This window comes from Malurus melanocephalus, unplaced genomic scaffold (genome assembly GCF_030028575.1).
Source record: "Malurus melanocephalus ecotype Western Australia unplaced genomic scaffold, MMel_1.1 scaffold_3, whole genome shotgun sequence".
In the NCBI taxonomy this organism is placed as follows: Eukaryota; Metazoa; Chordata; class Aves; order Passeriformes; family Maluridae; genus Malurus; species Malurus melanocephalus.
In genome coordinates this window covers 1,433,632-1,446,503 of record NW_026623235.1, presented here as the reverse complement: position 1 = coordinate 1,446,503, position 12,872 = coordinate 1,433,632, and the positions used below count along the sequence as shown (strand labels likewise).

The 12,872-nt window shown below is 32.1% G+C and overlaps 1 protein-coding gene across 3 annotated transcripts in view; it reads left to right on the top strand.

Moving 5' to 3' along the window:
- Nucleotides 1-12,872, top strand: part of CSMD3 (CUB and Sushi multiple domains 3) — a 575,335-nt gene that overhangs the window by 249,810 nt on the left and 312,653 nt on the right. For 2 of the 3 annotated variants that reach the window (XM_057367683.1, XM_057367675.1), the window contains 2 exons: nucleotides 186-263; nucleotides 4,818-4,905. In XM_057367683.1, the coding sequence (XP_057223666.1) occupies nucleotides 186-263; nucleotides 4,818-4,905 (166 nt within the window). The remainder of the gene's footprint in view (nucleotides 1-185; nucleotides 264-4,817; nucleotides 4,906-12,872) is intronic. The other variant, XM_057367689.1, reaches the window with a different exon arrangement.

The window sequence follows — 12,872 nt, the reverse complement described above, 5'->3', positions numbered from 1 at the left end:
TCCTTTGTCAGGTACAAAAAATTGGTTTTTGTAAATTATTTCCCACCAAAGGTACAAAATATGAACTTGTGACGTGGCCAGTACTCTAATTTGTATATACTACCATGATAAAATTTGTCAAATGAAATGAAAAATTTTAGATTGTATTGCCTGATACATGTTTTTGTTTTTGTTTTTTTAACTAGTGAAAAAGTCCATAGATTTTAAATCTAGAGGATTTAAATTGTTTCCAGGGAAAGACAACAGCAACAAGTTTTCTATCTGTGAGTGTACTCCTTTTTTGTTACTTTTTTCTAGTGCAAGAGTGAAGTCTGTGGTGTGTTGTTTGTGTGTAATTATTTATGTATTTCTAATAATATAACTGGTTTCTCCAGTCTGCATGGTGGATTTTTAAATATGGTTCTACTCTAAAGACAGCCTTTCTATAAATCTGGCATTGCAGAAGGACATGTTATTTTGTCAGTAATTTCACAATAAATTTGCAGTATTTGCAAGGAAATAAATATTCAGCCTCCTAGGAGTAGGCTGTAAATCTAGCTGAGGATAGGAGATCTTTTATTTTTAATTGAACATTAGTAGTAGCATCAAATGCTGTGCAAACCAAAGTGTATCCTCATTTACAAGTGCACAACCACATATGAGGTCACTGATTTTTTAAAAAAATCATTAAGTTTGACATTTTAACTGATTAACTAAGTGTAGTTTAAAAAATTCTGGAGGTTCTTGGTGTCTTCAGGTTTAATTACAGAAATTGGAAACTGAAAGTGCTTAACATCTCAGTGGACCAAGTCCTGATTAAATCATAAGGAGTAGTCAGGCAACTCTATAACATAAATTAGATAGGTGTGTCTCTAAATACATTAGAAGGATACTTTTGAAGAAGAATGTGCCATTTTTATAGAGTCCATTTTGGAATAGAACCACATTTTAAATATTTAGAAGTAAATAAAATGGACAAAATGTTAAGCATATGTCGGATTATACTACATTTCATTATTCTTCACAGGACTGAAAGGACTTGCTTTTGAAGCTCCCTAGGTTGGACTTACTTACACTAATCTTTTTTTTGTTTAAAGTATCCATGATGGATTAAGTTTCCAGAATTTAGCATTACACATTAGTATATGTTTTAATTTTCAGTGTTAGATTTTAAACTGTCAAGATATTAGGTATGATTTCTTTTTTTTATAGAAAGATGTCTCCAAACAGTAAGACCCTTTGATATTTATCAAGTCAGAAAAATAAAGCAAAACATACTTCTGTTCAATTTTTGCAATGTAATATATTGCCATATTTAACCTCTCTGTAAACTGCATCACCTAAATAGTTCTGTAAGGCATTTCTGGTTTATCTGAAAACTTTGTATCAAAATATTTAAAAMCAAATATTTTTTTGATACCTATTGGGTGAATGGAAAACAGACTGATTATGCAGAAAAATAACAGTAACATAATTACAGTAGTGTTTATAAAGTACATCCCTGAGGAACTGAGGCCCAACTGTGATTCTGTTGTTACAAATAACARTACAATAATAATATGATGGATGATAGAGATTGTTTCTCTATATATTTACACTAATCATTACATTTTCTACTTTATAAACTTTAATAGGAATTCTGAATTTATAATGAAGTATCAGATACTTATGTTATCCAAAGATGATTGTTATGAAATTGATGATGAAATTTAACAACATATTTTTGAAGGTCTTTAGACAGTTTTGTACGTTATGATATTCTATGTGAAGCTGGAAACTGCTTTATGTTTTTTGATATTGGTTATGCAGAATAGATTACATATATGAGTCACTAATAAGTGAAGATGAAAACCTTGGTGATTTGTACCTTTAGTTATCATAATCTTGTCATAAATAGATAACTAATATTTTATAAAATAATCTAGCATTTGATTCTCTTGTCACTTTGGTTGCTGAGGGTGGTAAAGACACATTATTTTGTAAGAAGCTTATGTGTTTGACTGTTGACTAGATAATTTTCTCAGTGTGGCCTCAGTTGGGTCTGTACTTGCATTACAATGACAGACAGGGTCCTTTAAAAAAAAGTCATTTTTTWAAAAAAAATCATCAAAACCATCAAAAAAAGTCAAAACATTCAACTGTTAGTGAAAATATGTGAATACATATTTTACATTATGCCTTGTGTTAGCAATGTCTTTAGAAATTTTCATCTAGCATTCTCATCTGTATGTCCTTTCATTATTTTGCATCCTTTTTTTAATCTATGAGTTGATAAGGTTCAATGCTAATGCACAGGTGATTTGCACAGAATAAAGCCAGAATAATACTTGATATGATGATATATTTTGAAACAAGTATGCATCAGCTTCAGTTTAGAAGTGCTGGCATTAACAAATGAATTAATTGGTGAATCTACTGTAATCTGGATTAGAACTCTGGATTAGAACTTTCTTGATTCCAGTTTCATGAGCAGACTTTGAATGAATGATGCATTTAATTTACTGCAGGAAACCCTTTCATTGCTTATTGTCCTATGAGCATCTGGGGTGTAAAACAAAACAAAACAAAAAAAAAAAACATCGAGAGGTATCTGTGGAATTACATAGAACTGTAGACTGAAAAGTCAAGCATTATGTCTATAAAAGTAACATCAATACAAAAATCCTAAACTCTGAATTTACTTTTCACTAGGTACATAACATAAATCAGAACAGGTTTATGATTTTGTAAATGCATTTTGGAATTGGGATCAAATCAGAAATCAGTATCTACCTGTAGCACTTTCCTCTGTGTTTTTAGTGAAGTATATGTCTTGATTTTTAATGAATTTAGTTGTCTTGATTTTTAGTTTAGTTATTTTACTGATTTTATTTAACATAAACCTTTATAATTTTTTATTTATTAATATTGATAATTCCATATCTCATTTAATATTTTATTCTGTAAAGTATTTCTAGCAATGAAACTTCATACAGAAGGTGTTGAAAAAATAGGATTTTCCAGCTTCCAATAATGGTAGAAATTGAAGTGTATAATAGTTCTTGTGTCTTGCAATCCAGTAGAATAGTCTTTTTACATGAATATTTGCTCTATTACCTGTGTATGGGGAAACAATGTATGAAAATAAAATAATTATTTGAAATACTAAATAATGAATTWAAATAAATATAAATAATGTTGTTTAAACAATATTTTAATCTTTTACATTAAAATTTCTTCTTTGTGCATTGATATACAATGCATGGCCAAATGGCATCATGATAATTTCTATAATATTATTTTCAGGCATCAGGAATAATTTTTTTAGCTATAGTCAGAAAAGTTGCAATGTCTTCTCTATATATGCAGGCTACTTATGATGATTYTGAACTTCTCTTGTCCCAGTGAAGCACCCAGATATTTCAAAGAGAGTTAATTCTAAATGCTTATCCAACAAGATGTCCTTGTTAAATGCAATCTATGGAATTGAATTTGTCAGAGAAATATATATATTCCAACACTAGCATGAACTCCTCGTGGCCCAGAAGTCCCCTGAAAACAGAGATCCAGATAAACAGAGATGGCCTTGGTTTGCTTTTAGAGCAACCTTGGACATGTTCCAGATATTTTGGGACAGAGGAGGGTCCAGCTGATAATGGCTGAGCTTCATTGGTTTTTGGGGCAGTACGCTAAGTTGAGATATTTTCTCTGTAATATTTGCATTTGGCCTTTGGCTTCCTGAGARATACCAAACCAGTTCTTCCCTTTCTGTGTGTGTAAGAATACAAATTTCAAGGAAGGGAAGATCCCAAGTATTCTGAATTATATTCCTCTTCTTTAAAAGCTGAAATTTAACAAATGCCCTTTAGAAATAAAGTTAGAGTCTAGCCTTTTTTTTTTTTTTTGTTTCATCCAGCAGTGTGGTTACCCTAATTATATGCAAACCTTTTCCTTAGAGGGAAATAAAATTCTAATACTGCAAATCCATTGGTCTAGTTCATCCATAACAAAGATGAATAAAGGTTAAAATCTTTTTCTGCTTAGTACAAATCACTTGGCTTCAGGTCAACTTGTTGGTTTTTTTTTTTTTCTTTAAATATTTTTCAGTCAAGCCATGAATTTACCAAGTTGTAAGACTAACTTCCTTTGCTAATTTTTCAGGTTTTTTGAATAGGTGGTTGAATATACTTAGGGTTAGATTGTTACGTACAAATTTCTGGAAAAATACAAAGAATGGTTCAGAGGAAGTTTCTCTCTGAGATCTGTTTTAGTTTATGGTAAGATAAATGGATRCAAATCAAACTGGCATTTTGAGTTTACCTTCAGATCACTAAATTTTGGGAATATATACATTTTCAATATTGATTAAGGACAATTGTCTCAGGAGGAGCTTATGCATTCAAATTTTATTATAATTCAAGGAGAAAAGGTCAACTCTAAGTGGAGATGACATTTATTATTGTATGTTCAGAATAAAATTCTACAGACCTAAACTTGATGAACTCTCCTTTAAATGTTAATGTTTCAAAAGAAATATTTTTTCCATATGGATTCAATAATATTGCAAGCAAACAAAATAGCTGATTAAAACATGTTATATAAAATTTGCATTATTTTTTTGGAAAAAAAATCAGAAAATACATGCTTTGTTTGGTATAGGGAAGGCAAACTTGGGTATTGAAGCTGGAGTTTATATGGGTGATCCTATTCTATAGAAAATCTGTTTTAAAAGACCCAAAATAAAAAGAATATAGTCTTTCATATTTGTTAATTGCTTAACTTGGTATTTTAAAAAAAAAACTTTATTATTTAATTCYTTTTTTTAAATTTTTTTTTTGTTTTGTTTTTGTTTTTTTCAGTAAATGAAGGAGGTATTAAACAGGCATCCAATTTGTGTCCCGATCCTGGAGAACCAGAAAATGGAAAACGAATAGGCTCAGATTTTAGGTAAAATAAGAATCCTACCATTGTATAATTTCTTTAATACTGAACTTGAAAAATATGTATGTTAAAAATGTATYATTGTTGCTGAGTAATTTTTCAAAACTTTCTTAGTAACAAGTAATCTAGAGGTCTGTATTAAATTATGTAATGCAATATAGCATGTACTTAGTATTCAAAAAGATAAAATACATACTTAGAAGAATTCATATATCTCTAGGAATCTGGCAAAAATTGGATTCAAGGTAAGTTTATTTTCTCATGTAAATACTGTGTTAGATTTATAAATATTGTGATACATGTGGTACTGGAGGTTTTTGCAAAGGACAAAGCAAAATTGAGTATTACACAAGAAGAAAAATAAAACCTCAGAGAAGAAATTTCAGATCCTACAGGAATTGTCATTGGACTCCTATTAGAGAATATTGCACTTYCTGCAGCAGGTTTTTCAGGAACCCAGAGGTTTGGTACATGCAGAGGTGTTTCTCTGTTAATCCTCACACTGGCTCACAACTCTTAATGCAGATAATTTTTTTAGTTATTTTTAATGTATTCTCCTTTATTGGCTGCTATCTTTCAAATCCCTTACCTTGTAAGATTAAAAAAAAAAAAAAATCAAAAACAACTTCAATAGTCCTTCAAAGCATTCTATGTTGTTTTCTCAGTGAACATGACTCCTAATTTCAGTATCACCAGTGATTGATGAGTAGAGACATATACATAATCACCTTCTGAAAATGTTTTGGATTAATTTTAATATTTTTTCTATCTGAGTTTCTGATTCTTTTTCTTTTCAATTGTTGAAAATTTATTTAAAAGGGTTAACATGCATATTATTTTATATTTGACACATAACCACACTATAACATAATGACTGTATATAAAAAAAAAAATCTGAAGTTGTGTTCTTGGTTTACATCATATGTTAATTTCACATTATATTTACAGCTCTCTTCAAAACACCTTAATGATGAAAGAAAGAAAGAAAGAAGGAATTAGAAGGGAATTTGTTTTATTACATTCAGATTTGTTTTCTATATATATATTTTTATTGCAAATCTTCCACAACACACTTCTAAGCATTTGAAGATAACTGTTAGAATAATCTGGATGTTCAAAGATTTTACAAAATTATGAGAGTTCATTCTTTTACATAACTTCTTGTACTCTGTTGTATGTATGTTGTCATTTCTCCTCCTAATCAAGCAGACAGGATTGAGTTACRTCCTAAGTAAATGTGCTAGCTAGCAAAGAGTTATTATAATTTCTCAATTAATCATTGTAGTCTCCCTGTTTCTCTAGTGTTAAGAAAAACAAAAGTTCTGTGTGCATCAGAGAAAGCTTTATAACTAATTTTATTAAAATGTAATTTCTAATGTTAATTGGCAAAAAAAAAAAAAAAAAAAAAAGTTAATTTTTCAGAGAAATAATAAAAAAAAAAAGCTGTATTTAACAGTCATGCTTCCTAGAATCATTACTTTGGCTGGTGTTTTGTATTTTAACTTCAAAAATACGGCTTGAGAGTGAAAGCTTTTGACAGAAAACTTGCCAGTTCTTTTCTACTGTTATCTCTGCAAGTGATCAGAAAAGACCTACTTGCCAAGATTATTCTAGTTAAACTTATGTGAGGGGAAGTACCTTGAAGAATATACGATGATTATCATGCACTCATCTTTCCTTTTAGGACAAAATATTAAGGTTTAAGTTAGGATTATTTTTCAATTTACACTGGGATGATGTGATTATCAGGCTTTCCTATTTCAAATGCATTTACARGGTAATGAAAGGAGAAGGCATTCAAATTACTGAACATTTGTATGCAAGATACACAAGTACCAGAGTCAATATGTTTTCCAGTGTTTATTTTCCATAATTTCCCACTAATCTTGGTGACTTCTCTTAAAAAAAAAGAAAATCCCGAAATTATCTGTTGAGATTTATACTTGTAAAGAACAAGAACATTGGTGCATAGTGGTAAAACATATACATTTATCTCAAATTGAACACTTCATACATTGGTAAAATGTCTTATGGAGAACAAAAGCAGGCTAAAAATTTTCAGCAGACTTAAAATTCTGTTTTAAGTTAACCTGTTTTCAGTTCTTGTCATTATCATAATGGTTGTTAAATTGCTTCAAAATCTTTCATAATAAAAATGTTACAACTTCTTTAGAATAAATGAKACATTTACATTTAGTTAAAAACATCCAGTATTATGGAAAATTTTTTCCAGGCTGTCCTATACCTGACGGACAGAAAAATGGCACACTTTCACCTTTCCCTTCTTGAAGTCACTTTCTCTGTAATGAAGGAATTAGCTTGACGTTAAGCTTGTCTCTTTTTTTCCTTTCTGGAAAGAAAATGACAATTCCAATTACAGTGCCTTCATTTGAAAACACAGTATTTTGAAGAAGGGTTTAGTTCTATCTTTGCTAAGATCAAGCAGCATTTAATTTCTGTACAATTTAATGTATTTTAGAGAAGAGCATGCTCTTGTCGCATCTCCTTGGCTTTCTTCAAATGTGAAGGTGTAGGTTTGGAAGGATTGTATTGCAGTTTTACTTCTGTTCTGATTACAAACACTACCTGCTCTCAGCACATTCATTTCCTCCTACATGGTTGTCACACAGACWTAGAAAATCTGTAATCCAAGCTCTAAGACACACTGAAGCACTCCATGACATTATTTGGGGCCTACAATTCCATGTTTACCCTTTTGGATATTTTTTGTAATGCAAAAATTCCCCATAGCTGTATTTTGGAGCATTAAAGGCATTCTTTCTGATGCTAGATGTCTATTTGAGCATAAAAGGTTTTGCAGGTTGAAATAAAGTCAAGAAGACTTACTTATAGCTGCCAGCTTTTCCTGTACTGAGAAAAAACATTTTATTTCAGAAAGAAAACTTCCCTTCCCTGGGAGTTTCTTAAAATTTTAGACACACTAGTGATTACTCTGCTGAAATTTCCAATTTTGCTTTACTTGTCATACAGTAAAACAAGCACCTTTTCCACGTGTCGTTTTAGAGTCAATGCCACTATGGAAAAGAAAGGAGGTAATAGATAAAAAGTTTTCATGTGGTCTTGTTTCTTCTTTTCTTTGTTTCTAGAGGAATAAACATATCAAGATTGAATTATCCTTGAACAGGTATTTTATTATGAGGCAACCATGTTTTTCCACCAACATCTCAAAGTTCTGCTTTCATGAAAAAACTGAATGGGCCCATCTCTATCCCTTCAGATGTGTAGTGTAGGTCAACTTGGACTTAAAGATGAGATTCTGATCAAACTTGTATCCCAGCCAAGCTGTGAATACTGTTGGACAGAAATGCTGGTGTAGTCTTAACAACACATATTCTGCTGAGAGAAGGAAGAATATGAAGTTTATGTTAAGGATARTTTATTTTACCAATTTTTTTTCAGTAGAACTAATGATAATACCTTCTTTCATTTTATATTATAAATGGCTTTATAGTTATTTTACTTGGAAGAGTGAAATTAGCATTAGTTGACTAGATTGACTAGAGGTACCACACTTGATTTTCCTTAAATCTTCTCTGAATCACATATTCTTTTTGGCAGACATGCAAGGYGAGCTTCTAGACTCTGAAACTTGAAGCCAAACATCCTGAAAAATTAACAAAACTTGATTTGCAGTGTGAGATATGAGGCTAATTTATAGGGCATTTGTGCATCTATCACATTTTAACAGTTAAGTTGTTCCTTTGTCAAGGACAATTGTCTGACAGTATAAGCTTCGTGAGAAAACATTACACTTTTTTTTTTTTTTTTTTTTTTAAAGGAATTACCATTGACTTCAGGAGTGTCAGGAAATCCTTTGAAACTAAAATTTACTCATCACTTTAGTATTTTCAGCACACAGTAAGGAGTTTTCTTGATCAGAAATTTGGAAGATTTAGATATTCAAACCTTATCTCATGGAATTCTAGCATTTTACAGTAAGATTTTCAAGTACTTATCAKCTGATCTATGAAAATGTTCCTATGGATGTACTTAAACTGAGAGAGATGCTGTGACTTAGCTCATTTCTCATACTGTGACTCAAAGGGACAACATATCTGTAGCTTACACATAAAAAAAWTGCGGATCAGTAGTGTGCAGAAAGTTGCTAGAATAAAAAGAAAATTCACTGTACATAATCTTGAAAGCTTGCATATCATTAGTTTATTTTACTGCTGGTGGAGGAAATTATATATGTGCTGATTATTTCTTTATGCTAGCATTAAAATATAATGTTAAATTAGCAATTTGATAGAGATAGACTTTAAAAGCTGATGTTTAGTCATTTCTGGCTGTACATTTTCTTCTGTGGCTAAAAATGATGTCCTCTCTCAAATTTGTTCAGTTGCAGACATGAGCAGAATATGTTAATACATCATAAAGATGTGAATCTTGAGTATACTTTTCCCTGTAATTTTCAGTTGATTTTACAGAAATAAAGTGGGAATTCAATGTAAAAATTCAGATGTATTCCCTTTGTATGAGTGCAAAAATCCAAACTGCATTATCTTCTACTCTGTCCCACCTATTCCATATAACATTTACAAGAGAAATGTAAGTTCAAAATGCAGAATAATACAAGTTATCACTATAGCTGATCTTGAGGTTTCTATTCCTTGCATAATTTAATATTTTTCAACAATAATTTAAAGAATATATCAAATAATAGAGGAAAAGAACCTAAAGTGAGATAGTTTTACAGAAATTCTAGCTGTTAAAATACTATTCAGTATAAACTTCATATGAAGTTCAAAATTTTAAACTTGCTSTTTCTCATGCTTTAGGAATTCTATGGCTTCATTTTGGACTCATTACTGCTTTTAGTTTCTGTTATTTAAAGAGCAATCCTCAATTTGAATCACATGATGAAAACTTTAAAAATAGATATGAGATGAAAGTTTTGTCAAATTCAGAGGGCATCCAGAGTCCTTCAGAGGGCATCCAGTCCATTCTCCTGCCCAAAGTAGGTCTAGTCAGATCAGTTGTGGCTTTGTGGCCATTCCTGAAAAAATTAAAATTTCACAAAGAGTTTGAGTATGCTGCTCCAGYTCTGCCCTGCTTTTTTTGAAGGAAATTTCTTCTAAAGAAAAATCTGAATCTTCTAAACTGTTCATTTTATGTTATCTGCCACATTTAGAAAAGTTTGACTTCAATATCTTTGTAATGTCTCCTGAAGCAGTTATGATCTGCTATTAGACAGTACCTTAGCTTTCTCTTTGTCAGACTAATTTAGCCTAGCTGTGTTAACTTTTTACTGTAGATCATGTTCTTTAAGCCTCTGACTAATCTCCAAACTCTTGAGTTTTTACCAGTCTCTTGAAGTGGCAGGCAAAACATTGGGCTTAATATTGCAGGTGTAGCTCTACCAGCTGAGTAATAATTTACCTTGGTCTGCTGCTACCACCTCTTGTATTGTTAAGTATATCGCTTGTTTTATTCAGGACGAGAACAGGTTACAGATCAATAGTGCAGACATTGTACCTCTACTTGTTGAGTTTCGTGAAGTTTCTGTTGGCCCTGTGCTGGACTTTGTCAGGCATCTGGCTTGAAGGTCTGCTCTTCAATTTGCTTTTCAGCACCCTTTGGGGAAAGCTATCTGGTCCCCTGCCCTTGAATGCAGCTTTTACCTGTTGTTACCAGCCCAGTATTGGTTGTCCCTCTTCTTCACAAGTGATGTTGATACATACAGATGCCTAAGAGCACATCTGCTGTAGAAATTGGTGCAGAAAAGGCATTTAGTGCTTCTGCCTTTTCCATATTGGATCTCAGCACTACAAGATTGCTTCATCCATTTACAAATGAATCCACATTGTATATGAACTTCCTTTTGTGACTAAACTAACATACCCAAAGTATGTTACCAATGTGCCTTACCAATCTTAGCTTTAGCTAGAGTCTTATACAGAGTCTGGTATAGTCACTGAGAGACTACTGGATTAGTAGAGTCAGTTCAGAAAGTTCATTAATCATAAATGTCCTAGGTTAGCTGAGTATTGTATTCCTATCATCTGCTTATGTTAGAGGAAAGTTAAACAACCCTTCTGTAACTATACATGATAGTCGAGACTGCTCTGGTTTGTTTGGTGATGTTCCTCCCTTCAAGGACAATGGGAGGGAAAGGGACAAGACACAATTTTTTTTTTTTCYYSGGGAGGCTCTCTCTYGGGATCAGCGGTGGAAAAAGAAGCTGCTCTTCCTGGGACTGCTCCTTTTTTCTGCTTTTTTTTTTTCTTCTTTGGACTTGTTTTTCCTCGAATTTGTTTTTCCTCTTCGTCATCTGAGAATTGGAGGATTCTCGTGGCACGGCCGGGAGAAAAATCCTTCAGTGAACTATCGGAGAGAGACTCTGTCGAACCCCTCTGGGGACCCGGAGGGGAAGCTACTCCCAGGAGGGAAGAGAAAGGCTTTGGGATCTAACAGCTGATTCCACAGGTTTTTTTTTTTCTTTGTGTTTATATGATTTTTAAATAAATAGTTTTTTTCCCCTTTTCTTTTCACTTTCCTCTCTGTGGAAAAGGTTGTCTCTAGGACCCGGGTGGAGAAAAGAGAGGGGGGAGGGGGTTTGCTGGAACTTGGGAGTGTTTTGCTCCCATTGAATTCATTCAAACCACAACAATAAGTCATCAGAAGAACAACTATAAACATTTCCTGTATTCTAAAGATTTTCTCTAAACATTTCCTTTTTATTACTTTCAGTGTTAGCATACTGAACTAAATTAACCAGTCAGGCCATTGACTGCATCCACAGACAATTTTTTTTTTGATTAATAAATTCTGGTTTTGAAATTTGTTGATCTTCTCATGCTATCCTTGATATATTTCTTTTTTTGATTATGYATACGTGTATTGTATATAACAATGAGCAACTTCATAGCTACATCATGCTTCAGTTCTCTTGAGATTTACAAAGCAAATATTGTCTACTCACACTTTTAGGACACCATCTTGTTAGCAGTTTGGATCAATTTTATTTTTTCACACTATTTTTGGTCATTTGTTCCCACAATCTTTTTTCTCTAAAATAATACTGCCCACTGTTCAGAGGTTCCCCTAAAACCAGCTTTCATGATCTGATTTTCTCACTCCACACTTTTTAGTTCTCTAGCATACCAGAAGGCTGAGATGAGATCTCTCACATGTCCTYCAACAGTACCTCTGGATATATAACAGATATCATGAATTTTATCTTATTAAGAATCTCTCTTTGTTCTATAATATGATCCTTAAATTATCTGAGATGCAAAAAAACCCCAAAAAAAACCAAACCAAACTTAAAACCATACTGAAATTGCTGCTATTGTTCTAAAGCACACAAACCCTTATCAAACCCTTGGCCAAGTGCTGTAGGAAAAAAAAAAAAATCTAAGGAGTGTATGTTTAAGACTCTTTTTGCCCTAGTGCTAATAATTATTTCCTGGTTATTTGCATGTCCTTTTTAAATCTTCATCATATTCACGTCACACATCCTCTRTGGAGAGAAGTGATACTTTACCCTCTTGTACTCAAGTTGTCAAACCTTTTTTAGAGAAAGATGGATTTCAAACTGAATTTGTCTGTGTCACAGATTAAAAGTATTGGAAAAAAGTATCATCATCCTAAACAAGAAGGATCTCCCTGTATGGGCCATTCACTTAGGAGTTGGACTCCATGATTTTTGTGGGTGGGTCCCTTCCAACTCAGAATATTCTATGGTTCTGTGATTCTCTTATACTAGAAAATTTTTGAAAKAATTGCTGGGTTTCCATTTTTAAGACTGTATAGATAGATAAAGACAGCAAAATATTAAAAAAAAAAAATATTATCTTGACTATGCTTTTAAGTTCATGAAAGACACATTTTCTTAACATTTTCTTGACAAGCTCTCTATTATTGTCTTTTTTAGTTTCTCTTGCATAGGTACTGATCTCCTACTCTTCAATTTTCTTTCTTAGATTGGTACTTTTTCCTCTGCCTAT